Consider the following 17,250-nt stretch of genomic DNA (forward strand, 5'->3'; position numbering starts at 1 on the left):
ACCCCTAAGCTTTTTTCATCCCTCCAGATCTTGGTTCCTTTTGCAGGAGGGCCTTTGCACTTACTGCCTTCGGCCTGGAATGTTCCCCATCTCTCTCCACTTTGCCTAATTAACTCCTGATCATTCATCAGCTCTCAGCTCCAGAATCACTTCTTCAAGAAATCCTGTTTGACACTCTAGTCAGATGAGATTCCTATGTTGTAACATGTTGTAGAAGCTTGCCTTTCCTTTAGCACACCCATCTCAGTTTATAATTATACATGAATTAATCGATGATTACTTGATTAATATCAGCTTCCTAGGGGCGCCTGGGTGGCTCAGTCATTAAGCATCTGCCTTTGGCTCAGGTCGTGACCCCAGGGTCCTCGGATTGAGCCCCGCATCAGGCTCCCTGCTCAGTGGGGAGCCTGCTTCTCCCTTTCCCATTCCCCCTGCTTGTGTTCTCTCTCTCGCTGTGTCTCTGTCAAAATAAATAAATAAAATCTTAAAAAATATATATATATATCAGCTTCCTACATTAGACTTTAAGCTTCTTTTTTTAAATATTTTATTTATTTATTTGACAGAGAGAGACACAGCCAGAGAGGGAACACAAGCAGGGGGAGTGGGAGAGGGAGAAGCAGGCTTCCCGCCTAGCAGGGAGCCCAATGTGGGGCTCAATCCCAGGAACCTGGAATCATGACCGGAGCCGAAGGCAGATGCTTAATGACTGAGCCCCCAGGCGCCCCTAGACTGTAAGCTTCTTGAGAGCAGGGACTGTGTTCATTAACACTTAACACTTCACACAGTGCCTGGTACATAGGAGGGTATTAATGAAAAAACTATTAAATGAATAACTACATGAATGAATGAATGAATGAATGAATGAACAAACGAACAAAGAGGAATAGAACATGGTGGTTCTGGAATCAGTCAGACAGCTTCTAGATTCAAATTCTGGCTTTGCCACTTACTGTGTGACCTTGAATTAGTTAAACCCCGTGGACCACCAGTTCTCTCATCTGTAAAATAGTGGCAATGATACCTACCTCATAGGGTGGTTGGAATGAGATAAGCATGTATCTGTCACATAACAGGCATATATTACATGCTAGTATGTATTACTATCATGATTCTCATTAATATTATGAATGATTACTGTTAGACTAGCATGATTTTGACCTCTCTGCAGGACCCTATAGGGTACCAACGTCCTCCATGTATCTCTTCACCTACCTCCTAGTTGGGAAATTCTTCCTCAGATTTAAACTCAGATTTTTTTTTTTTTATTCATTTATTTGAGAGAGAGAGAGATCGAGAGAGCACGGGTGCATGAGCAAGGGAGGGGTAGAGGGAGATTGAGAAGCAGACTCCCCACTGAGCAGGGACCCCAATGCAGGACTCCATCCCAGGACTCTGAGATCATGACCTAAGCCGAAGGCAGAGCTTAACAACTGAGCCACCTGTGCACCCCTAAACTCAGACTATTTTTAAAGCATTAAACAATGCTTTTAAAGCTCATTTCAGCTCATTCATTAAGTCAATAATTATTTACCATGCTTCTGTCATTCATTCATTCAACAAATATTTCTCAAGCTAGCCAAGTACTATTCTAAGTGCTGGGGATTAAGTGAAAACAACAGGAAAAAAATGCTTGCCTTTCTGCGGTAATATTGGGAGAAATATATATGTATATATACAAAATATAAATATACAATAAAGTGTCAGATAATGATGTGTATGTACTATGGAGAAAAAAGAATCAAAGTGTAGGAGCTGTGGTGCAATATTTATAGATCCCTGTAAGCCATGGAAAAGAGTTCAGATTTTATTCTAAGTGTGAATGGAAGTCTCTGAAGGGTGTTGAGCATGGGAATGACATGATCTAATTTTTATTTTAAGAAAATCATTCTGTAAACCAATGTTCATAGAAATATTATTCATAATAGCCCCCAAATGGAAACAAACCCAATGTCCATCAACAGATGAATGGATAAATGAAATGTGGTATGTGTGTAAAATGGCATATCATTCAGCCTTAAAAGGAAGGACAATCTAACCCATGCTAAAACATGGATAAACCTGGAAGATATTATGCTAAGTGAAATAAGCCAGGCATAAAAGGAGAAATACATATGATTCCATTTATATGAGGTGCCTAGAGTAATCAAATTCATAGAGTCAGAAAGTAATTGCCCGGTACTGGAGGAAAAGGAGAATGGAAAGTTATTGTCTAATAGGCTCAGAGTTTCAGTTTGGAAAGATGAAAAAGTGCTAGAGAAGAATGGTGGTCATAGTTGCACAGCAATGTAAATATACTTAATGTCACTGAACTGTACACTTAAAAACAGTTAAAAGGGTAAAAAAAAAAAATCATTCTGGCTACTGTGTGATGAAAGAACAAGATAGGGAGAGGTGGTTAAAGTAGAAGGAGGGAGCCCAGTTAGGAGGCTACTCTTGTAGTCTAAAAGAGGAATGGTGGTGGCATGGATGGAAATTGTGAAAATGTGGAAAATGTGGAGACTCTGGGTATTTTTTTAGGTAGAGCTTAGCAGATTTGGACTGGAAGTGAAGTGTGAAAGAAATAGAAAAATCAAGGATGAACCCAAGGATACTGAGCAACTGAAAAATAATGAGAAAACAAAGAAAAAAAGGTTGCCATTTACCGAAATAAAGAAGATGAGAGACAAGCTGATGTGAGTACATTTGGACAAGTTTAGGATGCCTATCAGATATTCAAGTGGAAATGTCGAGAAGGCCGTTGGATTTGGAAATCTGAAACTAAGGGAGAGGTTTGGTCTGAAGAGAAAAAAATTGAGAGTTATCCAGGTATGTGAAGCTAGGGAGCTAGATGAGGTCAGCTAGAGGGCAAGTGTGGCCAGAGTAGAGAAGAGGGTGCAGCAATTGGCCTTTGGCATGCCAATGTTTAGAAACTGGGAGGAGGACCAAGCAAAGGATACAGAATGAGTGGCCAGTGAGGAAGGGGGAAATCAGAAGAGAGTATGAAGAAAGCATTCAAGGAGGAAGCTATCCAATGTGTGAAATGTTGCTGATAAATTATGTAGGGTGCAATCTGAGAATTGCAATCTGAGTATGAAGAAAGCATTCAAGGAGGAAGCTATCCAATGTGTGAAATGTTGCTGATAAAATTATGTAGGGTGCAATCTGAGAATTGGATTTTGAAAGGATGGTGAACTTTTTAAGAGCAGTTCTAATTAGGGGCACCTGGGTGGCTCAGTTGTTAAGCGCCTGCCTTCGGCTCAGGTCATGATCCCAGGGTCCTGGGATCGAGCCCCGCATCGGGCTCCCTGCTCGGCGGGAAGCCTGCTTCTCTCTCTCCCACTCCCCCTGCTTGTGTTCCCTCTCTGGCTGTCTTTCTCTCTGTCAAATAAATAAAATCTTTAAAAAAAAAAAAAAAAAAGAGCAGTTCTAATTACATGGTAGAGACGAAATTTTGCCCGAAACAAATTGAGGAAAGAATGAGAAATGAGGAAGTGGAGACAGCAAATAAAAGCAATTCTTCCAAGGAATGTTGGTAAATCAGGAAGCAGAGAGGTGGTGCAGTAATCATGAGGATGGGCAATCTAGGAAGGGCTTTTTTTTTTTTGAGAGAGAGAGAGAGAGAATGAGAGAGTCAGGGAGGGGCAGAGGGAGAGAGCATCTTGAGCAGACTCCCTGCTGAACGTGGAGCCTGACCTCAGGACCCCACAATCATGGACTGAGCCAAAACCAAGAGTCAGATGCTTAACCAACTGAGTCACCCACACGCCCCTAGGAAGGGCTTTTTAAGATGGGAGAGTTTAAAGCATTTTGTAAACTGATGGGAATAATCCAGTAGAGAGAAAAAACAAAGTTGCTGGAGAAAGAAGGGACATTTGAAGGAACAAAGTGACCAGGAAGAATGAGGTTCCAGTCCACGATGGAGGCACTAACCTTAGATAGGTCAGTTCACGAATACAGTGCAGTGGTTGAGACAATGAGTTCTGGAGTCAGACTACTTACTTTGTGACTCTGGACAAGGCACTGAAAAGGAAACCTCCAGGCCTCAGTTTCCCCATCTGTAAGATGGAGAATCATAATAATACCTAACTCAGAGTGACGTTTAAACAACTTAATACATGTGAAGGACTCAGCACACAGCTGGACATATAGTAAGCCCTCTATAGGTATTAGCTCTTATTATTGTAACAGGAGGGAAATGAGTCTACAGGTCCAGATACAAATGCATTGGTAGATTGAGCGATGGGAAGATATAACCATTCTTTGCTGATTGCTGTTCTTTATTATTATTATTATTTAATAGGGAGGTGGGAAGAGAAGGTTAGAAAGAGTCATCTCAAAAAGTGGGCAAATGAGTTGATTAGGGAATTGTAGTAGGGTTGCTGGGCAGCATGAAGGGCCCACTTGAGGCTGGTGAGCCGTATGTAAAGTGGGACTAGTTGGCACAGGCGGTGGTTTCCTCCAGTTAAACACAAATGCTTGGGTACAGCTGTGGAATAGGAGAACTGGCTTTAACTGGGGTTAGGGTTTGCCTGGAAAATACAAGGAAGGGGAAGGGAAAAGAGGGCAAGGCTATTAAGTGTGCATACATGGTAATGATTATGGTGATAGATTATGGAAAATAAACTGAGTAAATAAGGAAAGACAGAAGGGTGTGATGGATAGTGACAAAGTGGCAGGTCAATGGATTGGATGTCAGTGGAGGTTCTCTAGAGTAAGTGAGCTGAAAAGGAGGTAGAAGGTGTATCCAGAAAGTGAAATGCTTGAAAGAGTTCTTGGTGGAGGTAGTGGAGGAAAATCTCGTTGGAAGTGAAATGGTCAAAGAAGCAAGAATTAAATAGATTATCTAGGGGCACCTGGGTGGCTCAGTCGGTTGGACGTCAGCCTTCGGCTCAGGTCATGATCCTAGGGTCCTGGGATCGAGCCCCGCATCAGGCTCCCTGCTCAGCAAGGAGCCTGCTTCTCTCTCTCCCTCTGCCTCTCCCCCAGCTTGTGCTCTCTCTCTCGATCACTCTGTCTCAAATATATAAACTCTTTCCTAAAGAAATACATAAATAGATTATCTACGTAATGATGTAGAGAATGTACACAATGATGATAAAAGTAGTGATAAAAAGAAAGAGACTTCGATCCAGATGCTGAAATGTTCAACAAATACAGAAGAGTGACCAGGAGGTCCGTAAATGATCACAAGGTGAAGTAGGAAGTGGTGCGGTCTGATGGCGTGTATTTCAGAGATGCTTGGGATTTTGGAGGAGAAAGATAAAGAAATGATCTGGAAGTAGCAACAGACAGAAAGGAAAATACCCTCCTCCAGAGTATGCAAAAGAAAAAAGCAGCTACCACTCCAGGATAAGGACATTCAGAGAAGAGGCTGAAGATACAGAAAATTTTGTAGATACTTCCCTAGACCCGATAAAGGCACTATAGAAATGCAAAGCAGGGGGCGCCTGGGTGGCTCAGTCGTTAAGCGTCTGCCTTCGGCTCAGGTCATGATTCCAGGTCCTGGGATCGAACCCCACATCGGGCTCCCTGCTCCGCCGGAAGCCTGCTTCTCCCTCTCCCACTCCCCCTGCTTGTGTTCCCTCTCTCGCTGTGTCTTTCTCTGTCAAATAAATAAAAAAATCTTAAAAAAAAAAGAAAGAAAGAAAGAAAAGAAATGCAAAGCAGCGTGAGACATATTTCACTTGCCTGCTAAGAACTTCAGGTAGGCATGTAACTTTCTCATGGAACCAAATATGGTCTTTATCTTTTTCCTATCAAGGACTTTATCTTTTTCCTATCAGGTCTGTTGGTCAAAAAACATTTATTGAAAATAAATTTAGCACATTAAAAGTGAATGCACCCTCCTTGAACAGATGAGAAAAATGAGGCTCAGAAAGCAGAATGGTTTATTGCAGGTTTCGCCTCAGTTAATGGCAGATTCAGGTCAGGAACTAAGGACTCTATCCAGTCCACCAAGCTATATGCAGAGTCCTGAACTGGGTGCTATAAAGGAACAGGAAGGGATATAAACTATGTTCCTCCACACCCTCCATGCTCTTAGTTACAGTCCAGGTGAGAATGTGATGCTCACAAATGAAGTTTCAGCAAACAACATATTGTTACAAGTTGAGCTCCTAAGTACGAAGGGAGACAATGTAAAGTCACATGTGGTTTTTCAAGGAATATTTCCTGGTGATAGTAAATTTGTTTATGTGCTTTCAATAATCTATTAAGTGATTCATGAGAATTAAAGAAAATTTGGAAAACAGAAAGGCAGAAAGAAAAAGCAAACTTTTTTGAGGCCCCATTTATCTAAACAGAATCACTACTGTTATTTTAGAATATTTCCATCTTTTTTTCTGGCATAAACTTTTTAAGTAAATACTAAATTTTAATAGCCAAAACAGGCAAATAGTTCAAAATCCAAGAGGTAAAAAAAAAAAGTTGGAAAGTCAAGAATCAGTCTTCTTCCCACCATCCAGCAGCCCTGTGTTCAGCCACGTAGTTTCCCTTCCTTGAGTCTGACTCTATTCAGAGATTTATGTTTTTGAGTTTCTAAAAAGTGTACTTATAAAGTATGGAGATTGGGCGCCTGGGTGGCTCAGATGGTTAAGCTTCTGCCTTCGACTCAGGTCACGATTCCAGGGTTCTGGGATTGAGTCCCGCATCCGACTCCCTGCTCAGCGGGGAGCCTGCTTCTCCCTCTGCCTCTCTCTCTCTCTCTCTCTGTCTCTCATGAATAAATAAATAAAATCTTTTAAAAAAATGAAGTATGGAGATTAGTTAATAATCACTTAATCAGGGGCGCCTGGGTGGCTCAGTTGGTTAAGCGACTGCTTTCCGCTCAGGTCATGATCCTGGAGTCCCGGGATCGAGTCCCACATCGGGCCCCCTCCTCAGCAGGGGGTCTGCTTCTCCCTCTGCCCTCTTCCCTCTCGTGCTCTCTGTCTCTCATTCTCTCTCTCTCAAATAAATAAATAAAATCTTTAAAAAAAAATCACTTAATCACAAAGCAATATTGGATCATTAAGGTAACAAGCATACCATACTAATGTAAGATGTTAATAATAGGGGGAACTGGATGTGAGGGATACAATTTATTGCATCTCTGTGATGCACTCTGCATCTCTATGAGCATGGAATCACTAATCAGCAATAGCATACTCGATTTAGTGAAATAATCTTCACAATGGGGACTTTAATATTTTATCATAGAATCGTGGAAGCATTGGATTGGAAATGACTCAGAGAATAATTCATTCAATTTTCTGAGAAAATTAAATAAACATTTCTAAGAGTTCACAGTTAGGAGAGCCAAGATTATAATCTAAGTTTTCTAGCTTTTATGTTAATGACATTACAACATATTACAACACACCTACTCAAAAATACTACAAGTAGGCATTGTCATGCTTACCACAACCCTCCCATTGTTCTTTGTATTTATGGCCATTATGATGGTCATAGTTTTGTTTTGTTCTGTTTAATAAGCTTTATTTTTTTGGAACAGTTTTAGATTTACAGAAAGATTGAGAAACTAAACTCCATACTTTTATTCAGATTTATTTAGTTTTCACCCAATGTCCTTTTCCTATTCTGGGATCTTATCCAGGATATCACATTATATCTAGTTTTCATGTCTCCTTAGCCTCCTCTTGGTTGTGACAGTTGTTTGGTTTTTTTTTAAGATTTTATTTATTTACTTGACAGAGAGAGAGACACAGTGAGAGGGGGAACACAAGCAGGGGGGGGTGGGAGAGGGAGAAGCAGGCTTCCCGCTGAGCAGGGAGCCCGATGCGGGTCTTGATCCCAGGACCCCAGGACCATGACCTGAGCCGAAGGTAGATGCCGAACAACTGAGCTACCCAGGTGCCCCAGTTGTGACAGTTTTTTAGACTTTCTTTGTTTTTTGTTTTTTTCTTTGTTAAGATTTTATTTTAGGGGCGCCTGGGTGGCTGAGTCAGTTAAATGTCTCCCTTTGGCTCAGGTCATGATCCCAGGGTCCTGGGATGGAGCCTGCATCAGGCTCCTTGCTCAGTGGGAAGCCTGCTTCTCCCTCTGCCTGCCATTCCCCATGCTTGTGCTCTCTCTCTATGTCAAATGGATGAATAAAATCTAAAAAAAAAAAAAAAAAAAGATTTCACTTTAAAGTCATCTCTACACCCAATGTGGGGCTCAAACTCACAACCCCAAGATCATGAGTCACATGCTCTACTGATTGAGCCAGCCCGGCGCCCCTAGACTTTCTTTTTGATAATCTTGATAATTTTGAGAAGTACTAGTTGGTATTTTGTAAAATGTTCCTCTATTGGGATTTGTTTTTCTTGTGATCATAGTTTTTTTTTAAAGTTTTTTTTATTTATTTAAGTAATCTCTACACCCCATGTGGGACTTGAACTCATGGCCCTGAGATCAAGAATCACATGCTCTTCTGACTGAGCCAACCAGGTACCCCGATCATAGGTTTATTTTTGATTTAACATAATCCTAGGCTTGTCAGCATATGTTTGTAAATTCTTTTCATGTGACATTATCCATTTCTAATAATTTATGGCATCATAAATATCTTTTTTTTTTTTTTTTTAAGATTTTTATTTATTTACTTGAGAGAGAGAGCACACACCAGTGGTGGGGGGAGGGGTTGAGGGAGAAGCAGACTCCCTGCTGAACAGGTAGGCCAACGCAGGGCTCAATCCCAGGACCCTGAGATCACGACCTGAGCCAAAGGCAGACGACGCTTAACTGACCGAGCCACCCAGGTGCCCCTTGTTTTGTTTTTTAAATATCGTTTTTAATGGCTGAAAATCCCTACTCTTTTATTTAAAATCTGTGAGGTCTTGCACACATTTCTAAACTTCTCTGAGCCCTTGGTTTCCTCCTCCGTAAGTGGTGCTCACAGGATTGTCATGAAAAAGGCAAGTAGCCTACTTGGGCAGAGGCAACACATAATAAAAGTTATGTTTATTTTTTTTTTTCTTAAAGATTTTATTTATTGGGCATGCCTGGGTGGCTCAGTCGGTTAAGCGGCTGCCTCCGGCTCAGGTCATGATCTCAGGGTCCTGGGATCGAGACCTGCATCGGGCTCCCTGCTCAGCGGGAGGCCTGCTTCTTCCTCTCCCTCTGCCCCCTGCTCATGATCTAGCTCTCTCTCACACTCTCTCTCTCAAATACATAAATAAAATCTTAAAAAAAAAAAAAAATGAAGATTATTCAGAGCCTGGTGTTTAACCAAGACTGGGGGGAAAATAGGTGGCCAAGAGGCAATTGCAATAGTTGGGGCCTGCAACCTCAGTGGGACTGGAGAACTGACTGGATATGGGTGGGGGGGACGAGTTGGGGTCACAGAGCAGACAGAACACCTTCCTTGTGGGGATCCTCTAGGACCAAGAGAAACTTAGTGCAGGGTGGCTCAGTCAGAAGAGCATTTGACTCTTGATCTCAGAGTCATGAGTTTGAGCCCCACATTGGGTGTAGAGATTACCAAAAGAGAGAGAGAGAAAGGGACTTGGTGCTCTTGAGAGCCAGGGAAGAGGGGAAGGCAGCCCTCTCGGTGAAGGCAGCAGCTTGGATTTCGATGTGTTTAGTTTCAGGTGGTGACTGCCTGTTCCCGTGATGATGTCTTGTAAAGAATTAGAGTTCTGAAGGAAAGTGAAGTCTCAGGGCTTGAGAGTGGACAGGCTCTGCAGAGGCTAATGCTGGAACAACCAACATGGAAAGGGACGAGAGATCATCTCAACATTCAGTCACAACTGTTCCCATTTACAGTGTCCACTGAGGACAGGTGCTGTACAAGACCTGTCACCATTTCTTGTTTACCCTGAATAAACTCTGCAAGCAGGGTAGGTATTTTTACCCATATTTTATACATGATAAAACAGATTGCTAGGGTTAAGTAACTTGCTCAAAGACACAGGGCTCGTTGGTCACTGACCAGGAATCAATCCTGTTGTAGTGAAGTCAAAGCCTTCCCATTGCTCTACTGGAGTTAGACCAGAGGGCCTCAACCCCCTGATTTAGCAAATGAGAAACCTGAGGCCTAGAAAGAAAATGTAACTTCCCCAAGAGCAGTCAGTTAGAAACTAAACGGGGAGGGGAGGGCGGGCATGCCTGGCCAGCTCAATTGGAGGAGCATGGGACTTGATCTTGAGGTCAGGAGTTCAAGCCCCACATTGGGTATAGATATTACTTAAAAACAAAAAAACAGGGCGCCTGGGTGGCTCAGATGGTTAAGCGTCGGCCTGCGGCTCAGGTCATGATCCCAGCGTCCTGGGATTGAGTCCCGCATCGGGCTCCCTGCTCCTTGGGAGCCTGCTTCTCCCTCTGCTTCTCTCTCTCTCTGTCTCTCATGAATAAATAAATAAAATCTTAAAAAAAAATAAAAACAAACAAACAAACAAAAACACTTAAAAAAAAAAAAAGAAACTGAACTAGGGCTATAAGCCAGGTACCCAGAGTGAAATGTCCCTGTGGGGCGCCCAGTATGAAAGGGGTCTGGGGTGGGAAAGAAAAGCCGGTAGAGAAGAACAAAAAGAAATGAAGGAAGAACTTCTCAGTAGGACTCACAAGGCCTTGCCTACAGTTCTACACAGAACCTCTCCTCTCTCTCCTCCACACAGCCTATGCTTCTGCTACCCAGGTTCCTTGCAGCTTCGGCCCGCACCATGGGACACTACACCTACTGCCCCAGCCACTCCTGGAAAACTGCTCATTGAAAACCCAAGCTTCCTGTGCTCTGTGAGGCCTTCCCACTCAGCCTCAGGACCCTGGGCAGGCCCCCCACAAGGGCACCTGCAGAGCAGCGATTTCATCTTTCCCCAATGACCGCCTTGTGATCCCACCCAAAGAAGGCTTGTGCTAGAGAAGGAAAAGAAGAGAGACAGGAGGAGCCCAGGATCACATGAAGTGGGGAAGGCCCAAGGACATGGAGATAAAGCTGACTTTACCTCTTTCCTATGCACACCCACCCCTTAGTCCCTGGTCAGGACTGCAGTGTACTGGATGCCCACAGAAGGATCCAGGCATTCGGCAAATAGGAAAGGCAGTGAGTGGTGAGGCAGAGCAGCCGGGCATCCGATCAGCCCCTTTATGTTTGCACGTACATAGATTATACATAAGCTGCACATTTACAGGTGAGACATGGTACAGGAGGATTCCTGGAACAAGGGCCTTGCTGAATGCTGAAGGAGCAGACATTCGGCTGAGGCCTACAAAGGGGAATGGCAGTGGGGAGGAGTTGAGAGGCAGTCTTCTGGGCAGAGAGGTGGGCAGCCATGGGCACAGCTCTCTGGGGAGGGGCAGGCCTCCTGAGGTTGGGCCAGGGCGGCCAGGCGCCGCTGTACACACCCCGCCGTCAGCCGCGCTTCTGGGTCTGCATCCCAGCAGTCCTCTAGCAGCTCTCTCAGGCCGCCAGGGTCCTGGGAAGAATGGGAAGCAGGCTTAATCCTGGGATCCTCAGTGGCTCCCTGAGTAGCCCCAGAGTTGAAAGGTGTCCACCACTACCCTGTTTTCAACACTCCTCTTCTGATCCTCCCTGGGGCCTCCCTCCCTTCCCCCTCCCTGCAATCCAGCCCTCTGCATCTTGCCCCCAATGAGACAGTTCTTTGGGTGTCTTCCAGAGGGTCCCCCTTTTCCTCTGAGGAGCTAATTCAGGTTAATGACTTCACATGCTGATGGGAACTTACTCTCCTTCCTTTCAGGCAACCAGGGTCTTAGGCAAACAATGTTTAACCCAACAGATACTTGTGCAGTGGAGATTTCAGACCAGGTAGCAGGGAAAGGGGCTTCCTGTTAGGAAACTAATTATACAGATCCTGAAATTTCACTGTTTGGCCACTTTTTTAACCCTTTATACTCAGGACTGGCTTTTCTTGGGTCATGGCAGAAACACAGATGTGTGGGACAGGGTGAGGAATTACCGGACTGAATGTTGGGCTCCACTGTACCAGGAGAGGAGCCATCTTGGGAGCAAAGCTCAGGGCAGAAGCAAGGCTAAGGAGGGCTTCCTGGAGGAGGAGACTGAGAAATAGGGCTAACCAATGGTGGGGAGGAGAGAGACAGACCAGGCAAGTCTGAGCAGGAGGAAGGTGTCTGTCTCAGGAATGGGCTGTGAGACTTATGGTAGAAGGGGATGAGCTGAGGTGCAGAGGAAGTTTGCCCAGCTCCAGCTGAACACGAGACAAGAGTGGTGGCAGATGAGAGGAGGACAGAAGCAGATGGGCTGGTCCCAGTAGGCAAGTCCTTGAAGCCATGTCCACACTTTCCAGGTCCCCAGCCCACTAGCAGGTGGCCTCTTACTGTGGTGAAGCAGTGCCAGGTGGATGGGATGTAGGGGCGCCTTCTCTCCTCTACAGCCAAGGTCCACAGCTCACAGGTGGTGGGAGTGCTGCCCAGTTCTGCCTCATAGGCCAGTTGGAAGGGTGGTGGTCTGCTGTCTGGGGAAAGGCACGTGGGGCTAGGTGTCAACTTGCCCTGGGGTGCCTCCTTGTGGAAAGGCCAAGAGGGAGAAGGGCAGAACTTCCTGGGTCAGGAGGTAGGTGCATCTAGAATGGGTGGGTGAGTTATGGCGGGGGGGAGAGGGGGCACTGTCGCACCCATCCTTACCAGGCCACAAATCTGGGCAGCGGCTCAGGATCTCCCATAGGAGCAGAGCCAGAGAGTACACATCGGCTTGTCGGAGGGCCGTGCCCCAGTCCTGTAGGTCCAGAGTCTTGTCCAAGAGCTCTGGCGCCATGTATCTCTGGGTGCCAGCCTGGAGAGAAAGGCGTGGAGCGCCAAGAACCATCTCCCGGGCAAGCCTCACTGCAACGTTGGTCCATGCAACTTCCCCCCAACTAGAGTCTGCAATGTCCCAAACGCTATAGGTACTGCTGCACTGTTGTCACAGCAAAAGGCCCATCTCCATCAGCAACACTGCCGTCATCCTGGGCTTCACCCTTATCCAGAGTACTCACCTCCATGATGGCAGCTGGGCCTCGGGGTTGAGTAGGGGCCCACGTGGGAGGCTGGGTGAGGCCAGGGAGCACCAAGGCAAGGCCCAGGTCTCCAATGGCACACGACCCATCCTCCCGAATGAGCACATTCTGGCTGCTCAGATCTCGGTGGGCGATACCTGGTTTATATTGGCCTGTGAGAGAAGCCAAGGTTGAAGGGGCATGGATCCTCTTCCTTTCTCTTTGGACCCAATTCTTCCCCTCCGAGCTAAGGGAGAATCAGAAACATAGCAGTGTGGTTCCTGATTCCCATGGCTTCCTACTTCCAGCTCACCCACCATCCTGCCAGCGCTCCTCATGGAGAAATGCCAGGCCCTGCACCAGAGACAGTGCCATCCGCATGGAACTTCCCCAGTCACTGGTGTGCTGGGTCAAGTAGTGGCACAGGGAGCCCTGGGGAGCAGCAGAGAAAAGAGGAGGACACATAAGCTGGAGGTGGCTGATCCACCCCAGGGAGCAGAGATCAATCTACAGACTTCCCCCTGCATCTCCCAGCAGACGACCTACTGATCCATCCAGGCCAAGACAAGAGCAGGGGAGAAATGAGAACATGCGTCTGTCAGATTGATGGGAAAAATAGTAACCCTAGCTCAAGTGTCTGAGTGCTTACTGTGTGCCAGGCCTCCTGAAATCCTCACAACCCTAGGAGACATGTACTCCTGTCACTCCTCTTTTATAGACGAGGAGCTTGAAAGAAAACTAAGTAAACCTGCTGGAAGTCACTTGGTGAGAAACAAGTAGAGCTTGAATCCCAGCAGTCTGACTCTAGGGTCACTCACTAGTAACTACCTTATCCTGCCTAGGGACTTGAGACAACAACAGAAGCAGAAGAGGCAAGGTGAGCTCAGTGTGGTGAACCACCTGGCCTGTGGTGTCAGGCCTGGGTGGGAGAGCAGGCCCCTGGGGAGAGCTGCTGGCAAGGAGAGTGAAAGGTGGGTAGCAAGTGGAAACTGGGAGGGGAAGGAGCATTAGCATCCCTCACTCAACAAACATTACTGAGCACCTTTAGTGTGCCAGGGAAGTTCAACAAACCAACCAACCCAAGAAAGCAGAGATTTTTGAGCTAGGCATTAAGGCACATGGTCAAAGAGGGGACTTCTCCGAATTCAAGATTTCAGAGGGAGAGGACCACAAGGGCTAATAAAGTCCCAAGTCCTTAGGTGGCCCACAAGGGTAGGTGTGGTCTGGTCCCTGCCTACCTTGTCCTCTTCATCCTTCCTGTTCATGATCCTCCCCTCCAGTCACATATCCTTATTCTTCTCTCATGGTACCTCCTCTCTCAGCACTCAACACGCTTGACATTTGGCGCTTATTTTTGTGTTTACCTGATTCACTTTTGTCTCCCCCACTACTCTATAAAATCTACAAAGGCGGGGAAGAGGCTGTTTGTCTTAGCACAGGAGGTATGGCATATGGTCCATAAATACTTGTTGAATGAGTGTGTAAATGGTTTGGAGGGCTGTGCCTGGAGGTATTTCCTTAAGGTTGGGAATATGAATAGTTTTGATTTCTCCTTCCCTATGTTTCATGAGTTAAAAATATTAGCAAGTATTTCTTGTCTAATAAAAAACCAAGAAAACAACAAAAAATCATTTCTAATGTTCTAGAGTAGAGGAAATCTGAAGCAGAAGAATAAACACGAGCAGGGCCCCGCTGCCACCCAGCGCGGCACCCACATACACACATGGGCAAAGACATAGATGTCCCTCCATCCTCACCTTCGGGTGCAGTTCCAGTACCAGCAGGGGCCCACAGGGCAGGGGGCCAGGGCCCCCTCTGCTGGCGGTGATAAAGCGGACAATGTGGTCGTGCTGTAGGCCTGGCAGTTCGTACACCGCTCTCTCAGCTTGGAACTGGGCCACAGCCCTCCGGGAGAAGGCCTTGATGGCTACCAGTTTGCCTTGCAGCCGCCCAGCCCACACCACTGTGTGACCTCCTTCCCAGATTACCTGGTGGGAACACAGTGCTGGGTGGGAACCTCTGCTGGTATCAGGACCAGGCTTCCTCCCCAGCACACCCTTTGGGAGGGATTGTAGGGCACCCCTCCCCCCACCCAGGGCACCTGGGAGAAACGCAGCTCAGGCAGCTCGGGCAGCTCGGGCAGCTCGGGCAGCTCAGCACTCCAGTCCCTGCCTGAGTCTGGCTCTGGCTCTGGCTCTGGCCCACCTTGTACTCTGCAGGCCTTTCGCTGTAGCAGGGCTGGGGCAGAAGAGCCCTCGGGTCAGGGTGCATAGGCATGGAGACTGGGAAAAGGGCTTTGTGGGAGGTAAGGGGCTCAGGCTGTAGAGATCTCAGAACCATGGGGTCAGGGGAACCCGGAGAGGGGTCAGAGCTTTGGGGCAGTGACTTGGAGTCACAAGGGAGGGATGAAGTCGATTAGTACCCAAGATGATGCTGCCCAGCAGCAGCAGGAGGAGGAAGAATAGCCCCAGCAGCACCAGTGCCATCCAGATGGACTCGCCTGGACAGTAAGGTAAGAATGCAGCCTGGATGAGCCCTGCCCCAAATCCACTCTGCTCCTCTCCCCCTCCTCAGAGAACTTACTTCTGGACCCACCCCCACATTGGTCACAAGCCCCTTATCTCCCAGTCACCAAGGCAACCAACTTCTCAAGGCCAGGAGGAGGACAACTTGGGATGGCGGTAGGGTGAGAACTGGCCCTGATTCTACCTCTCACCCTAACCTGGGCCCCAGCCCCCACCAGGCCCCAGCACCCTGCATGGCTACCTGGGACAGGTGGGGGACCCTGGGAGCCAGAAGTCCCAGGGCTCCCTGGAGGAGGCAGATGGCTGTAATTGGCATTGCAGAAGTCAGTGCCACAGGAGCAGGTGAAGAGAGTGGACCTGGGGCTGGGGTGGGCTCGGGGGCTCAGGTCACAGTGGGGGGACTCACAGTCTGGCTCATCACTGTCTCGGCATCCTGATGGGGTGGGATTAGAAGAGGAGAGAAAGGGCGAAAGGGACAGAGAGAGAGGGCAAGCGAGCATAATAGAGTCTAGGAACAGAGAGGATAACCCCCTTCTCTATCAGAGGCAACCCCTCCATCTCATACAGGCTTTTCTTGCCCTCCACACATTCCATTTCTCCTCCTCTCCCGCTGCTGTCACCCCCAGCCCAGGATGTACCTGTCTCCCACCCTAGCTACTACCTGCTATATACTTGGCCATTCACCTTGCATCTCCACCTGTGCCTGGTCTTGGGTCAGGTTCCAGATCCCAAAACAGCAGCGGCTGTAGAGGCAGCGGATAACCCTGGGGGGCCCTGGTCCTGCATCTAGCAGCTTCCCCAGTGTCTTTGTGCTTCCCCGCACTCCAGGGGCCTCAAAGAACACACAGGTCCGCCTGCTTGGGGGTGCTGTGGCCCAGGGTGGGGAGAGGGGAGGGTTCAAGATGGGCATGAATGCAGGGGCCAAAGCAGCAGCCAAAAGGAGAGACGCAACCTGTTTCATACCCTAGGGCCAGCACAGTAAACCCAGAGGAGGAAACAGGGTCAGCAGAGGTCTGGAACCTGACCTCACCGTGGGGACACATGGCTCTACTTTTTGCCCTCACTTACCCACCCCACTCACGCTTTCAAGGGTGTGGCTGCTGCTTCCAGTGCCCCTTTCCCTCTGTGGGTGAGTGAAAAGGCCCTGCCCCTCCCTGTAGACACTTACCGCGCACAGCTGTGGGAAGTGGTACCCAAAGGCCCAGAGTCCCCAGCATCATGCCGGAGGGGGCGCGCAGCACTAGGAGGGGAGCATGAGCCAGCACAGCTGCCCTGGCCAGAGCTTCCTTCAGAGACAGGGCGCTGTGGGGCTTCTGATCCCTCAGTCCCCAACCCCGCCCCCTCCCTCTTCCCAGTCTCTGTGGGGGAGATGGCTGCTGTGGGGGAGAGGGTGGGTGTAGGGAAAAGCAAGGAGAGGGAGGAGCAGAGAACCGAGCTCATATCCTCTGCAGCTGCCTCCTCTTTGCTCTGCAAAGTGGGAGGAGGGGTCTTAGAGGCCCAGCTGAGAACCCTATGATGCCTAACTTCAAGCCTCTGCCCTTTGCAGACCCTGGAAGAAAGTGCTGGAGCCTGTCAGCCCTTCCTAGGCTGGAAACCAGAGTGAGGTCAACGGAGCCATTCAGCTGTGCCCAATATCCTTTCTTTTCAGGGCTCAGATCTGCAGCTCTCTGGGCAAAGAGAGGCTTCATAAACCATACTAAAGTTGACCTCAGTTTCCAAACTCCAGAATCAGAAAAGAGTCATATAAAATTTCTCAGAGTTTAAAAAAGTCACATTGAAAATGGGTATAATGGTAAATTTTATGTTACCAA

General features: G+C 47.4%; 1 protein-coding gene across 1 annotated transcript; it reads right to left on the minus strand.

Moving 5' to 3' along the window:
* Positions 1-533: 533 nt before the first annotated feature.
* AMHR2 (anti-Mullerian hormone receptor type 2) lies at positions 534-17,198 on the minus strand. Its single transcript, XM_045873340.3, is given in 11 exon segments — positions 534-11,192; positions 11,194-11,378; positions 12,259-12,395; positions 12,565-12,712; positions 12,915-13,087; positions 13,232-13,346; positions 14,672-14,902; positions 15,016-15,152; positions 15,337-15,414; positions 15,681-15,872; positions 16,124-17,198. Coding segments are annotated over 11 exon segments (1,797 nt in total). The 5' UTR covers positions 16,401-17,198; the 3' UTR covers positions 534-11,068.
* Between the last annotated feature and the right edge of the window lie 52 nt (positions 17,199-17,250).

Source organism: Mirounga angustirostris, unplaced genomic scaffold (assembly GCF_029215605.1).
Source record: "Mirounga angustirostris isolate CCGP_5_RB_7025 unplaced genomic scaffold, mMirAng1.0.hap1 SCAF_5, whole genome shotgun sequence".
Taxonomy (NCBI): Eukaryota; Metazoa; Chordata; class Mammalia; order Carnivora; family Phocidae; genus Mirounga; species Mirounga angustirostris.